We start from the raw sequence: 15,558 nt of genomic DNA on the forward strand, positions 1-15,558 counted from the left end.
AGTACTAGATCAGAGAATATCAGCACAAAATATTCCCACAAAATACTAGCGCATATCTGGATGTAGTGAATTAAGTATCTGTTTCTGTTAAAGTACTAATAATAATTATTGCTGAACAAGCATAAACACAATTCTCTTCCTACCACTAATTGATTCAAGGCATTCTCTCTTCCAGAATGAACATTGTTTCCATTGTACCCCCTTAATTCAATGGATATTGACTTGCTCCTGAGCTGCCAGAACCTCCACTCCTCCTGAAAGCTCTGATTTACCATAACTTCCTTCCCTCGCCCAACCCCAACCAGACCCCCTCAAGATTTGATTTACCTTAACATTTTCTGGCAATGGTTTGTTCTGGGTCAGCCCCACAGCGATCAAAGCAATCACAGCTATGATAGAGGAGAAGCCAAGGATGATCAGTATGTTTCTAGAACAAAAACTCTTCAGTTCAGACTCTAAAATCAAAAGCAGAAAAGGAAATATCAATAAGAAGTCAACAAACATTGACTTTTCCTCCACTTTCTGTATGGTCTTGTGCTAGCTATCTGGAGACATCAAAGATAGATAAAGGTCCATCTTTATTCATAAAACACTTGCAAAGTAATAGGTAAATAATTCAAGAACAAAAGGATTTGTTTGTTCTGTGATGAGGACCAAGACTGAATTAGTGGCTTTGGTAAGGAGAATGGACAGAATTGGGTCAGTGGTCAGATAAGGAATGAGGAGACAGGAGAATCCCAAATTGGCAATTTAATAGGTCATGTAGGTCTATCAGGATACAAGTAACAAATAACAAAAAAGCAAGAATCATCCTCATTTCTCAAATATACCACAAAATGCTTAAGATGTTAAAAAGTATTTTAAAAAAAAGATGTTAAAAAGTATTCAGAATATATCATCAAACATGAAACTCCCACGACCTCAAGATATTTTCTGGCTTGATATCCCCTTGCATTTCAGCCACATTATATGTTGTAATTGGTAATAGCATAGAGGCTGTGGAGTTTTGAACATATCATCATTCCCATTATCTCATCTATTCTGTTCTTAACCTGTCATGGGACATAAAAAAGCTCCAAGCAAAGAATTAGATAAAAGGCAAAAATTACTTTGATCATTATGAAGACAGCATATAGCAGAAGTGAACAAGAAATGGAATGCTGCCCACTCCCTCCATTCTAACAACTCACTCTCTTCCTCTTTCAACTTCCCAAACTATCCCTAAACTTTTTTCTTAGACTTTGAAGAAGAAGGATAGGATAAAGCAATAAAGAAGCACGTGAAATGAGATGGGTTCTACAGAAGAGACTGCACTTCTCTAAAGACAGGGCATGGGATTAAAACAGCTGAAAAAGGAGCCCAATTGAGTCTTTCCCTCTGGCTTTCCCTCTTGATTAGCAGCAGCTACCGCATACTGAAACAGGAGTTCCTCCTTAAGCTTTTGAGCAGAAGCTTGGATTTAATCCAAAGAATTGTAACTGCATGGGTCTCCAGTCTGCTCATCAACCTCTAGTATCTTGACCAATCTTTACCCATCAGACCAAACAGTACAAAACTTAGGAGAAAAAGTTTTAACAAAATCATTAGCTACTGCTTCCAAACACAGCAACAATAGATGAAATATACAGCACTTCCCCCACCCCTTCTCCCTTCTCAAAAGAACTTCAATTTTGTTCAGATGCTTGCCATTCCTCCAAGCGGTCCACATACCTCATGGGAAAAGGATACAACCCTCCAGCTCAGGGTCAAGCCTGATTGTTGTGCATAATCTCATTCCCTCACCAATGACTAGTTCAACAATGGATATGTACCCAAAAATAGTCCATGAGATCCTAGAGGAAGGCTGCTGGGGCAAGTTCAGGAAAAGAAAGGCAGCATTCTCGTCTTCCTCAGACATTGCCCTGCCTGGATAGGATGACATCCAATGATGGCAGAACACAGAGACAGAGAGAACTTAAGTTTTTAATGGCATTTTGTACTGGTGAAACAACAAATCCTGATCCAGTCCTCCCATGAGACTTATACTTTGGCCCAGTTAGAGTCAATATTTTAATACTTTGAAGCCAAAACATCCTAATATAACTGGTATGACAGAAGTCTGTTTGATGCCAGGGTTCTGGAGTCTGGAAAAGAGCATCCCCTAGGTACTACCTGCCTCAGTTCCCAAAGTTATGATATTGACAATCACAACTTGTAACAAGCAGCACTTTGGATGAACAATTACAAATCAAATACCAAGGGTAGCGCACTGCAGCAATGTTTCTACTTTAATTGAATTTTGAATGCTCTACTCCCTCAAGCTGTTCCCAAAAAATCTACCTATTAAGTTGTTTTGTTCTCATAAGTATGACAATTTTGCTTTCTCACTTTCCTTCCACATCCATTGGGCACTAATCTTAGTGGTGAAAAAGACCAACAAGGTCCCCACTCTTTGGAGTTCACAATCTAGCTGGGGAGATAAATAAACCAGAACAGAAGTGACAAATAAGTGACTTCAGGTCATGATACATGCTAAGAAGAAATTTAAACTAAGGAATGTTTACAGTTTAATGGAAATTAAGTAATGGGATATGCAGCAAAGTTGTGGTGGGAGAATTAAACTGAAGCAGGAAAGCCTCTCCAAGAAGGTGACATTTGAGCTGAGACCTGGATGTTGAGCTATGAGAAGGAGTAACAACATTTCAGAAAAAGGGGACAGCAACTGCAAAAGCCCTGAAGTAGGAAACAGCTCAATGTGACTGTTTCTTCCATTTCCTAATGAGATTATTTACTAACATCATTATTCCTGAACAGTTGGAAATATACTTTCCCACATTTACCCAGGTTTCCGATGACATCCATATTATTAGAATGTATTGAAGACTTTCATCATATTCTTATTAAAGATAAGACAAGAAAAAGAACTTGAAGAGAAAGCTAAGGAACTTTTCATACATGTTTTTTTTTTTTGTTTTTTTTTTTAATTTTTTTTTCAACGTTTATTTATTTTTGGGACAGAGAGAGACAGAGCATGAACGGGGGAGGGGCAGAGAGAGAGGGAGACACAGAATCGGAAACAGGCTCCAGGCTCTGAGCAGTCAGCACAGAGCCCGACGCGGGGCTCGAACTCACGGACCGCGAGATCGTGACCTGGCTGAAGTCGGACGCTTAACCGACTGCGCCACCCAGGCGCCCCCACGTTTTTTAAAATTAACCAAAAAAATAATGGCTCAGTTTGTTTTTTATGTAACTGGCTAGATTCCCAGGGAGGAGTAATTAAAATACTACCATGTTGTCTATGGGTTATGGCAGGTAGTTTTCCAAAGCCCTGATCACATGCAGGAAGCCAGACTCTTCTTAGGAGGTGGTCCTAAATGTACCACTAAACACAAGGGTCCAGGTGGGACTTAGCTGTGTTGTTCTCATAAAAAGGGAACCACTTAGGTTACTACCCCTCTTCTCTGGCCCCCAGAAACCTTTCAGATGTCATGACTGCTTTTATCAAATCCTGTTATGGAAAATTCACAGTGACTGTGTCTCCCAGACTCCTTGAAAAGCCCTTAATTTGCCTTGTGGATAACAGAAATTTGGTTTCTATCACACCATGTGAAATACGATTTCAAAAACCAATTTCAAGAAACATTTTATATCAGAATATCTAATGGCAAAGTGTTGTGTTTGTTTTCCTTTGAATTGTCTCACTATACTGGAAAATTCAAGATTATTACTTCCTTCCCATTTTCCCCTTTCATATGATGAGCAGGGAAATGTTTCTATTTAAGATGAGAGAACCAAGTAGAAAGTTCAGCTCTCACTTGAGACACAAAACTGAAGGAAACCCAAGCTTTGAGAAAACCGATTGATTTCAAGCCAATTAGCTATGTCTGAGGGAAAAAACCAAAAACAAAAAATGATGTTTTTATTCTTATGCAACAGCCATCCTGACATCTATAGTTAGCATCCTATTAAAGTGAAGATCAGTCTTATTTAGTTTTGTCCTTAGTGAAAATTCTGCTGAACAGAGAAATCCTGGCATCTCTACTTCATGATATCAAAGACGTAATATCTTAAAATTTTACTATATGAATAAAAATATTTGGAGTGTTGGCAGATGTGGTGGCTTTCAGGCAAAAACAACCCAAGTTTTACTCTGCAGATCCTGTGTGACTCACTAGATTCAGACCGTTTCCAATTTGATGGGTCACATCCGGACTAAGCTTGGCTCATCACATAGAAGAAGAGCAAACACAGACAAGCACTGGTGAGTAAACACCAGTAGAGTGCTGTGGCCCTTGATGTGGGCATTGACAAAGCCCAGTGACAGGACAGTCACTGAAGTTCAAGGGACTGGTCCTAATCTGGCCCCACCATTCCCCCAAATCCCAGCGTCAAAGTCCCTGCTCCATTTCTCCTATCTTCCTTCTTTTCCATCAAGTAGTTGTTCTTGGTGACACACATTTAGGTTGTTCTCACACTTCAGGGTTTTAAGATCTTTCTCAATTCTCAGTTCATTCCAGGTGCCTTAGACCCACCCTCTTCTGTGGTGATATCCACTCTGGTCCAGTCACTTCCACCTCTGCTACGACAGACCTTTCTTATACCTTCCACCCCTTCCAGTGCCCTTCCCTATCAGAATCCATCCATGTATGGCTGCAGAAATCTCCCATAACTGACATTCCCATGGTTCTTCCTGATCAAGAGTCTAAGGTAGCTTCCTGTGGGCTGCCAGATGAAAGCCATACTGATCTACCTAGACCTCTCAACCCTCTGGAAATGTAAGCCCTTTCTATCTCACCATTCCAAGAAGCAGATGTTTTTCTTCAAGATCATACTGCCTGACATCATGTTCACTAGAATGTAAATATCCTGAGTGCAGGGACTTTCCTTCTGGCTTGTTCATTGCCATATTCCCAGTATAATGAATAAATAAATATTCAGATTCTTCTCCTGAGAATCTGAAATTTCTATCACTTAGAATTCTATTCCCCTCTTTCTCCACTTCTTTTTCCTTGTCTCTTTTAAAATCAAGCTCAATAACCAGACTTCAAGCTGTGTTACAAAGCTGTAATCATCAAGACAGGATGGTACTGGCACAAAAACAGACACTCAGATCAATGGAACAGAATAGACAACCCAGAAGTGGACCCACAAACGTATGGCCAACTAATTGTTGACAAAGCAGGAAAGAATATCCAATGGAATACAGTCTCTTCAGCAAGTGGTGCTGGGAAAACTGGACAGCGACATGCAGAAAAATGAACCTCAACCACTTTCTTACACCATACACAGAAATAAACTCAAAATGGATGAAAGACCTAAATGTAAGACAGGAGGCCATCAGAATTCTCGAGGAGAAAGCAGGCAACAACCTCTTTGATCTTGGCCACAGCAACTTCTTATTCAACAAGTCCCTGGAGGCAAGGGAAACAAAAGCAAAAATGAACTATTGGGACCTCATCAAAATAAAAAGCCTCTGCACAGCAAAGGAAACAATCAGCAAAACTAAAAGGCAACCGACAGAATGGGAGAAGATATTTGCAAATGATGTATCAGATAAAGGGTTAGTATCCAAAATCTCTAAGAACTCATCAAACTCAACACCCAAAAAACAAAGAATCCAGTGAAGAAATGGGCAAAAGACATGAATAGATAGTTTTCCAAAGAAGACATCCAGATAGCCAACCAACACATGAAAAAATGCTCAACATCACTCATCATCAGGGAAATACAAATCAAAACCACAATGAGATGCCACCTCACACCAGTCAGAATGGCTAACATTAACAACTCAGGCAACAACAGATGTTGGTGAGGATGTGGAGAAAGAGGATCTCTTTTGCACTGCTGGTGGGAATGCAAACTGGTGCAGCCACTCTGGAAAACAGTATGGAGGTTCCTCAAAAAATTAAAAATAGAATTACCCTACGACCCAGCAATTGCACTACTAGGTATTTATCCAAGGGATGCAGGTATGCTGTTTTGAAGGGGCACATGCACCCCAATGTTTAGAGCAGCACTATCAACAATAGCCAAAGTATGGAAAGAGCCCAAATGTCCATCGATGGATGAATGGATAAAGAAGAAGTGGTATATGTATACAATGGAGTATTATTCGGCAATCAAAAAGAATGAAATCTTGCCATTTGCAGCTATGTGGATAGAACTGGAGGGTATTATGCTAAGCGAAATGAGTCAGTCAGAGAAAGACAAATATCATATGACTTCACTCATATGAGGACTTTAAGACGCAGAACAGATGAACACAAGGGAAAGGAAGCAAATATAATATAAAACAGGGAGGGGGACAAAACATAAGAGACTCTTAAATATGGAGAATAAACAGAGGGTTACTGGAGGGGTTGTGGGAGGGGGGATGGGCTAAATGGGTAAGGGGCATTAAGGAATCTACTCCTGACCTCATTGTTGCACTATATGCTAACTAACTTGGATGTAAATTTAAAAAATAAAATAACAAAGTAAATAAATAAAAATTAAAAAAATAAAATCAAGCTCAATAGGAAGCTATGTTCCCATCCATATGCTTCAAAGCTCAATTGTTCCAGTAGTTCTCTCTCCATGTGCTGCTTCTGGATACTTAATGGATTGAGCCATTTCAGTTTGGGAGGTCTATAGCTATTTGGGGAGGGGCTATGCTTCATTTGTTTTTTCAATTAGTCATTCAATAATTATTTATGGAATGTATTATACTGTGCACTAGACCTGCCCTAGGCTCTAAGCTACAGCAATGAACAAAACAGATAAGCATCCCCATCTGCATGGTGCTTATATCCTAGTCTGGAAGAAAAGACAATGAACAAGATAAGTAAAATTTAGAGTATATTACATAACCATAAGTGCTAAGGAAGGAGGAGAAAAAAGCAGGAAAGGTGAAGAGAAAGGATAAGTTTATTATGAAAGGTCTCTCTGAGATGGTGATATTGATGACAGTCAAAGATGTGAAAAGAAAGCATGCATACCTGTTGAGCAAGAGCATTTAAAGCAACCAGAATTGCATGTGCAAAGGCCCTGAGGTGAGACAGTGCCTGGTCATGAGGTCAGTGTGACTGGAAGAGTGATGCAGGGGAGAATAATAAAAGATTGCCAGGTGGGTAACTGGGTTGCTTGCTTATAGGACCTTGCAGGTTCCAGCAAGGTTTTGCCTTATACTAAGAGATCTGACTTATTTCTAGTCATTTGTATTATCTACACTCAGCACCGTAAGGTAAATAAGAAATCATCAAGGGCCTTTAAAGTCCCTGGAAAGGGAGGATGTGGCCTTTTAGGCAGCACACACCTGTCTCTTGTGATGAGGTGCGGAGGCTACCCCCAATGAGGTCAGGTCACAGCACAATCACACAACCAAATATAGGCAGACCTGGCTGTGTTGAAGAAAAGACTGTGCCAAGACCAGGTGAGATGGATCCAGGAGGAATAAATACTATCACGTGGGAGGTCTTCTCTATACCTTCTGGCCTTGGTGGATCAGGACCAGAGAATCTTTGCTGAGAGAACATCATCATGAGGGTTCACTGAGCCAATAGTCACCATGATCCATGAGCAGAATGCTAAACTCCACAAACGTCTGAAGGGTGGCTCAAGATATAGCAGAGCCCAGACAAGCTCACCTTTGCTCAGCCTCTCTGAGTGTCCACTTCCTCATGTGCAAAATGGGGTCCATAATAGTACTTACTTCATAGGGTTGCTAGGTAAGATTCGATGAGCAAACAATACATAGCAGCCTATACTTCAAGAGCCTTCACCATACTCCAGATTCTGCTCTTAGCACTTTGAATATAGCCACCCATTTAACCCTCACAACAATCCTGTGACGTAGTTGTACTATTATCATCTGCATCAATTTCCTAGGGCTATCAACAACAAACTACCACAAACTTGGTGACTTAAAGCAATAGAAACTTATTCTCTCACAATTCTGGAAGGCAGAAGTCCAGAATCAAGGTGTCAACAGGGCCAAAGGCTCTGGAGGAGATTTCTTTCTTGCGTCTTCCAGTTTCTGGTGGCTCCTGGTATTCTTTGGCTTGTGGCTACATCTCTCCAATCACTGCCTGCACATGGCCTTTTTCCCTGTGTCTGTGTGTGCTACATTTCCCTCTCTTTTCTCTTATAGGACACCAGTGATTGGATTTAGGGCCCACCCTAAATCCAGAATGAACTCATCTCAAGATCCTTAATTACATTAGCAAAGACCCTTTTTCTAAATAAGCTCACAATTTACAGGTAGGTACTATTATCATCATTACTGTCACTCTACAGATGAGGAAAGTGAGTCACAGAGAAGCTAAGTAAGTTGCCCAAAGTTACACCGATGAAAATGTTGGGACCAGGAAGTAAGCACAGGTATTCTGGACCCAGAGGCCAGGCTTTTAACCACTGCCCTACCCTGCAGCACATGACTGAGGCTTAGTACAGTGCTTGGCACATAGTACTGGTGCTGTATGTGGGAGCCAGTCCCATCATCCAGAAGTGAAAAGTGACTGACTTTGAGGATTTGGCTATAAGAGTGGTCTGGACTGTTGTCACAGGTGACAACAGACAATGTTTTACCTTTAAAATAGAGTCTTCGGTCCCTAGGAGTCAGAAGCTTGGAGCTAAGTAGCAGAGGCTGAGATTGTAATTCCCCAAGAAGTTAAGGGACTTGGTCAAAGTCATACATTTTGTTTGTTGGTTTGTTGGTTTGTTGTGGGGGCGGGGAGGGGCAGAGAGAGAGAGAGAGAGGAACCTGAAGCAGGCTCCAGGATCTGAGCTGTGAGCACAGAGCCTGACATGGGGCTCTAACCCACAAACCATGAGATCATGACCTAAGCCAAAGTCAGACGCTTAGCTGACTGAGCCACCCTGGTGCCCCTCAAAGTCATACATACAGACGTGTGGCAAATGGCAGAGAGGGTTTCGATCCAAGTCTCTCATGTCCACTCCACTGCCTCAGCCATTGCTCTGCATTAGGGACATGTAGAAATAAATTACTCAGCTTCGTTCCTTGACTCAATGCAAAAGAACACACCCCAAGTTCTGTTCAAATGGAAAGATCATATTTCATCTCACACCCCCCCATATTTTCCCAATTAATAAATCCGGAGTCAAATTTGAGGACAAAGCTGTTTAATTTGGTGGGGTTTTTTCCTGTGTTTTTAAGTCAAGGAAGTCAGTACAATGTCAACAAATACACAAATGCTAAAAATAAACTGAAAGGCCTCAATGATGACTAGTTAGTTAAAGGGCAAAAGGCAAAGGAGAGGGAGGGAAAACACGATTGACCCAGGCTTGGGAGACATGGGCAAGAAGACAGATCCAGAGAATTAGAGGGGAAGGGAGAGGTGGAGGATGGGAATGGAAAGAGAGGGAGGGATGATTAATTGAGTAAATTACCCATGCCCTGTCCTACTGATCCCTTGAACCACAGACTTCAGAGGAAGCTATTTGCTTCTATTTATGATCATTTATTCCTAATCTTTGAAATGTTAATTAGCTGGTTAATTTCAGCCCACAACTCTTTAGAAAAGGAGCACATTTATCTTAACAAAGTGGCTTGGCTGGTCCTGAGTGAGCCCCATCTGAGGCTCAGCTTTGGGCAAGAGGAGCCCAGCTAGGGACACTCAGGCAGTGGAAATGCGAGTAGGGGTGCTGAGCTCTTCCTGCAAATTGGATTCTGCCACCCCCATGTTCCCCTCTCCAAGGCTCTTGTTGTGAGCTGTGCTCTTTTCAGATTAGCAGCAAGTAACTGACTTTGCATTTGGTGTGCCTGACTGGAAAAATTGTTAATGACTGCAAAAATCAAATGCCAATAGGGGCTCTATGTATGAGAAATAAGGAAGCAAAGGAGTCTCCTTCCTCGCTCTTCTCCTTACTTCCTCCCACCATACCATCTACCACCTCACCCACACCCCTTCTGGCCTCTCCTGAATTATTTTGCCCATAGACTGCATGGAGCACAATAAGTCTTTGTGGTCATCATGGAATCCCGTATTCAAGTATAGGGCTGGCAAGGAAGAGGGTTGTTTCCAGCAAAGTGACATCACTGAGACTGCAGACAGGAATTCCCTGTGTCCCAGCCAACAAGTGTAACAATCTCATGTATTGATGGTCTTTGCACTAAGCACATTGCTTTCACTAAATGAATCCTCTTCCACAACTGAATTGAAGAAATGCACCCTGGGGACTCTGCCCTTTCTCAGAGCAGCTGCATTTGTCAATAAGCTATGGTTAGTTTCAGCCAGTGACAAAGACTATGAAAATCTGTACTGGCCATATATCACCAGAGTAGGGGGTCAGAGGCAAGGTGGAGTAAACTGACTCACTCAGGTTACCTAGACTTACAGTCCCCTGTGTTCTATACCTTACATTCATAAATTCTCTCATTTCTATCTCCACATCTTTGCACCCATGAGATATAAAAGTCAGAAGCAACATAAAAATATTTCTGCAGCAAAATATGCCATAAACAAGGTAAAAAGTTACAAAGTACGAAAAATGTTTGTAACAGCTATGAACCAGTTAGTTTCCTTAATATATAGAGTCATTAAAAATCATTAAGAATATGATCAACCTATCTAATAGAAAAATAAGCAAAAACCATGAATAGGCACTTCAAAGAAATATATTCTTAATATATTAAATGTATTTTCAGTGTCCTTAAAGAAATGCAAATGAAAAAATGGGATAACTTTTATCACTTATCAGAATAGAAAAGTTTTTTTTTATTTGATAACATTACTAAATAGAATGCCCCCCCCCCAAAATACTGACAATGCCAAATGTTGGCAAGGATGTGGAGCAACTAGAACTCTCATGTTGCTACCGGGGATGCAAAATGGCACAGCCACTTTGGAAAGAGTTTGGCAGTCCTTTATGAAGTTAAACATATAATTGCCATATGACTAAGCAACCCCACTCTTAAGTATTTATCCAAGGAGAGTTAATACATAAGCCTACACAAAAACCTGTACCTAAGTATTTGTAACATCACCCCAAACTCAAAATAACCCAAATGCCCATCAACTAGTGAATGTACCCAAATTATGACACAATCATACAGTGTAATTCTACTCAGCAACAAAAAAGGAATAAACTACTGATAAATGCAACAACATGAATGAATCTCAAAAGCATTATGCTAGGTGAAAGAAGCCAGACTCAAAAAGGCTATATACTGTAGGATTTCATTTATACAGCATTCTGGAAAAGGCAAAACTAAGGACAGAAATCAGATCAATGGGTAGAGGTTCAGGAACAGAGGACTGACTACAAAATGCAAAAGGTCATGAGGGAACTTTCTGAGATCATGGAAATACTCCGTATCTTGATTGTGGGGGTAGTTAGATGACTATATACATTTGTTTAAAATTCATAGAACTGTATACCTAACAAGGGTGAGTTTTCAGTAAGGAAATTCAATAGAGAAAGTCTATTTATCAACAAGGAAATAACAAGGAAGTGGGGAAACAGGCATTTCTTACATGTTGGTGAGAGTAAAAATTCATACAACTTTGGTGGGTGGCAATTTTGTAATATGTATGAAAGAGTGAAGTGTACATATCCTGTAACCTAAGAATTCTACTTCTAAAAATTTAACCTGCTAATGATACTTATGAATATATGAAAAGATGAATGTATAAGGATGTTTGGTGCAGCATGATTTGTAATAGCAAGACTAAAAATGACAAAGGTCCATTAATTGGGGTCTGGATATTAAAATTCTAAAACACAGCAGATAATATTATTCAGGCATGAAAAAAAAGATTTTGATCTACGAATGTTGATACAAACTGTCTTCAAAATATTTTATATATGCAAAGCAAAATGTGGAGCAATATGTACAGTATGTTCCCATTGGCATATAAAGGCATAGACATCTCTGGAAGAATATGGATTCGCTAGGACTCAGGACTCAGCATATAGTCATACTCACGGCTTAAGATTTATTACAGTGAAAGGATATGAAGCATCAGCAAAGACAAAAAAAAAAAAAAACAAGCATGGGACTACGTCTAGGGAAAACAGGTACAAGCTTTCAAGAGTCTTCTCCCAGTGGAGGCCACCGGACATACTTAATTCCCCCAGCAATGAGTTAGAACAACATATGTGAAATATTGCCTACCAGGGAGGCTCACCAGAGACCCAGTGCCCAGGGCTATCACTGGGAGCTGATACATAGGCACCTTCCATTCAGCATACACCAATATTCCAGACAGAATTCCTTTCCCAGAAGGAAAGCAGGGGCTCAGCACAAACCACGCTACCTGCACAGTACAAGCACAGCAAGCCATCCCCACCAATCCTCAGAATGGTGACAACTCTTCTGAAACCCAAGCCCCCAGACACGATCAAAGGGATTCAACCCAGCAAGCAGGTCCTCTCAAGGACAGCAGTCCCAGGTCTGCATGTTGATTTCCTTCTGCACCAAGCAATTCTTAAAATATTTTACCACATGACCTTCCTTACTCCTTCCCTCTCTCCTTTTCCTCCCTCCTTCTTCTCCTTCCTCTTCCCCTTCCCTCCTCGTTTCCCTGAGTAATTTAAAATTCTTAATAGAAATTCCTGAAAACCCAGAGGCTTTGAGTTGAAGAAGAAATATTTACAGAGGGTTTCCAGTTTAGAGTAAAGTGGCAAAGATGCTAGGAGCCCAGAAGTTAGGGAATGAGTAAATGGGAAGTTTTGCATTGGTGGTTTGATGCTGACTTTACGGATTCTCTGCTCACTGCCACCCTGCTACCCACTGACCAACCTTGATGAGGCCAAGTAGCCACCTCTGGATCCCCACTCATTCATTCTTCTCAGGTCATTTAATCTCTTTTGTATTCTTTGAGGCAGAGCTTTGGGTGGATTCAGAGCTTTATTTTGAGGGAAATTTGGCATCTCCTCTTAGGTACCTCTGCTGTTATGTAAATACAAGAGGGAACACCTCTCTGGATAAGATATAGTCAAGTTTCTAAATTCTCTGGTAACCATCACAGATCATCAGTATTAAGCAGCTGGCTCTCTCTTTAACCAGCAACACAGAATATCTGCACTTTAGATACTTATGTGAGAACTCAATCTTAAGTTGAATAAGTATCTAGTTCCTGTCAAGGGTGTAACAGATACAACTGATATTTGGGAAGGATAACCTAAGAGTCCCCCAGATTTTTTTAGTTTATTTTCTGTATTCACTTAGGGAGGCGGAAGGCAGGAGGGGTTACAGAAAGGTCCCTGGATCTTGGAGAAAGGGGTGTCCTTCTAGGGTAAAACTAGTAAGAACAACACATAACCAGATGAGAGCAGGTCCTACCAAAATTGCCCACACTTTTTTTTATCTTAAGTGTATGTTCAGTCCTGTGACTTAAGTATTTCCTCAAATCCAGAATACAACTAAGAAAGTGGTGTCCTACTCAATTTTGTACCCTGAATGAAGAATTTGTAAATATGGTGAGGTGGGGTCATCTGTGAGGAGTGAAATGGCAACTAAAAGAATCAGACAGCATGGTGTGTCTCCAGCATGGTCTGGGGGAAAGCTGCCTTCGCCATGGAATCAAGTATGCCACTTCCCTGAAAGTTCTTTCTCCATAGTGATGAAGGATGACCCCTCTAAGATAATGAGACTAACCTCCCTGACTATGATTTCATGTCCACCAAGCTGTCTTGCCACAACTAACAGGGTAAAAAATGAGCTGATCATTGTTAAACAATAAGTGGGTATTATGCCTTATACACTCATCATTTGCATGTTGAGTTTCATGGGATTGTCATTCTTTTTATTCCGTAAAGCGAAATAGATTGTCTTTCCCTTTAAGATACAGGCTGTCTGTAGAATATGGATGCAACGCAGAGACCACCAAAGGCATGTGTACAGCACATTCTATTGACTTCTTGCTCACACCCATACAGTCTGCTATCTTACTTGCTCAGACTTACAGAGGTAGGAGGAGTGCAGCCAGACAAGGAAACAGACTTGGGGGGCCAAAGCAGACAAGAGTGATTCCATATGCTTTCTCTTCTTTGGAGTTACAATATTGTTCTGAATGGAAGGGAAAGTGTCTCTACCTCAGCATACCACAAAAAAGGAAGCGTACATTATAGTCCTTGGAAATGATGGCTAAAATAGTTCAAACTCTTTAAAGAAATTCCTGAAAACCCAAGTACTCTGGGGAACACTTGAGTTGAAGAGGAAAATTTTACTCCACCTTTTGGGAAAGTCTTTGTTGCCTAGAACTGACCTCTGGGAATGACACATTGGTAGACCCATCTTTAGGGATGGGATAGTTAAGTTAGATAACGAAGAAACTATTGGGCCCACCCTCTACCTATTCTCTCAGGACTGGGTGGGGAAAGGCCACTTCCTCTCTTCTTAGATTTTTATATGGTTACTGGTATGTTCATTCCACTTCTCTTGCGTCCAGCTCTTTCCCTCCAGCATCTCCAGTGACCTGACCCGTCATGCCCCAGCAGTTCTTAAGATGTGACTTCCTCTAACTTGTTTTTTTTTTTTTCTCCGTATACTCTGGGCATTCCTAAATTCCACCTCCTCACAACCTACTCCCTCCTTGATCCACCACACCTGGCTTCTGTCCCACCATCGCACTAAAGCCACTCATAGAAACAGTCAATGGATGCTTTTCAGTATTTACATTTCCTATAGACTTTGACACTGTTAATTTCTTACTACATAAAGTCTCTCCTTTCTTGGCTTCCATGACACCAGGCTCTCTTGTAATAGTCCTCCCATTTCTCTGACCCCTGGTTTACTGGCTCTTCTTTCTCACCATACCCTTTGAATAGGGATGTTCCATAGTGTTCTGAGAACCTTGGCTCATTTCATTTTATATACATACACTCAACTCAAGGGTGATGACTCCCTAATCTGTATGGAGATGACTCTCTCATCTATTATCTCCAGTCCAGAACTTGCTCTTAAGCTCCAAATCTGTAATTCTAGCCACCTACTGGACATATTTGCTTTAATGTTCTACAGCCAAAATCACCACGTTGAAAACTTAACTGTCTTCCCCACACTAATTTTTCTCTATAATCTGCTCAGTGAAGGTCACCACCATACCACCAGTGTCCCTAAACTCCTTCTCCCTCTGATCAAGCTCCAAGTTTTATTGATTCTACCCACTAAATATGTCTCAAATCCTTTCATTTATCTCTTCTTGCCTGGACTTCTACAACAGCTTCTATAGAGGCCCTCTCATATCCAGGCTCTTCCCCTTCCAGTCCATTTTCTACTTTAGAGCCAGCACGAACATCCTAAAAATGCAAACCTGATTCTACAATCCCACCAGTGTGAACTTCTGATTCTCTGAGCAATATCTCAAAATAAAAGCAAAACTCTTTAACAACAGTTTGGAGGCCATGTCCCCAGGTATACTTCAAGGTGTTAGTTTCTACACTGGCCCTTTTTCATATCCTTATGCCTTACACAATGTTTCTGCTTCTTTCTTCTGTCTAAAACACTATTCTTTCCTCTCACTTCTTTATCTAACTATCTTCTGGGGAAATGGAGGCTGAGAGAGAATAAGCAGTTTATGTGTCACTGCTTCCAGAAAGTCTTCCTGAAAGCCTCTGGCCCTTCCTCTGCATCTG

General features: G+C 40.9%; 1 protein-coding gene across 2 annotated transcripts in view; it reads right to left on the reverse strand.

Annotated features, from left to right (window-relative positions):
* ENTPD1 (ectonucleoside triphosphate diphosphohydrolase 1) overlaps positions 1–15,558 on the reverse strand; it is a 90,014-nt gene that overhangs the window by 43,666 nt on the left and 30,790 nt on the right. For both annotated transcript variants that reach the window (XM_030334509.2, XM_032595145.1), the window contains exon 2: positions 328–455. In XM_030334509.2, the coding sequence (XP_030190369.1) occupies positions 328–455 (128 nt within the window). The remainder of the gene's footprint in view (positions 1–327; positions 456–15,558) is intronic.

The sequence above is a fragment of the Lynx canadensis genome, chromosome D2, assembly GCF_007474595.2.
Source record: "Lynx canadensis isolate LIC74 chromosome D2, mLynCan4.pri.v2, whole genome shotgun sequence".
Classification (NCBI taxonomy): Eukaryota; Metazoa; Chordata; class Mammalia; order Carnivora; family Felidae; genus Lynx; species Lynx canadensis.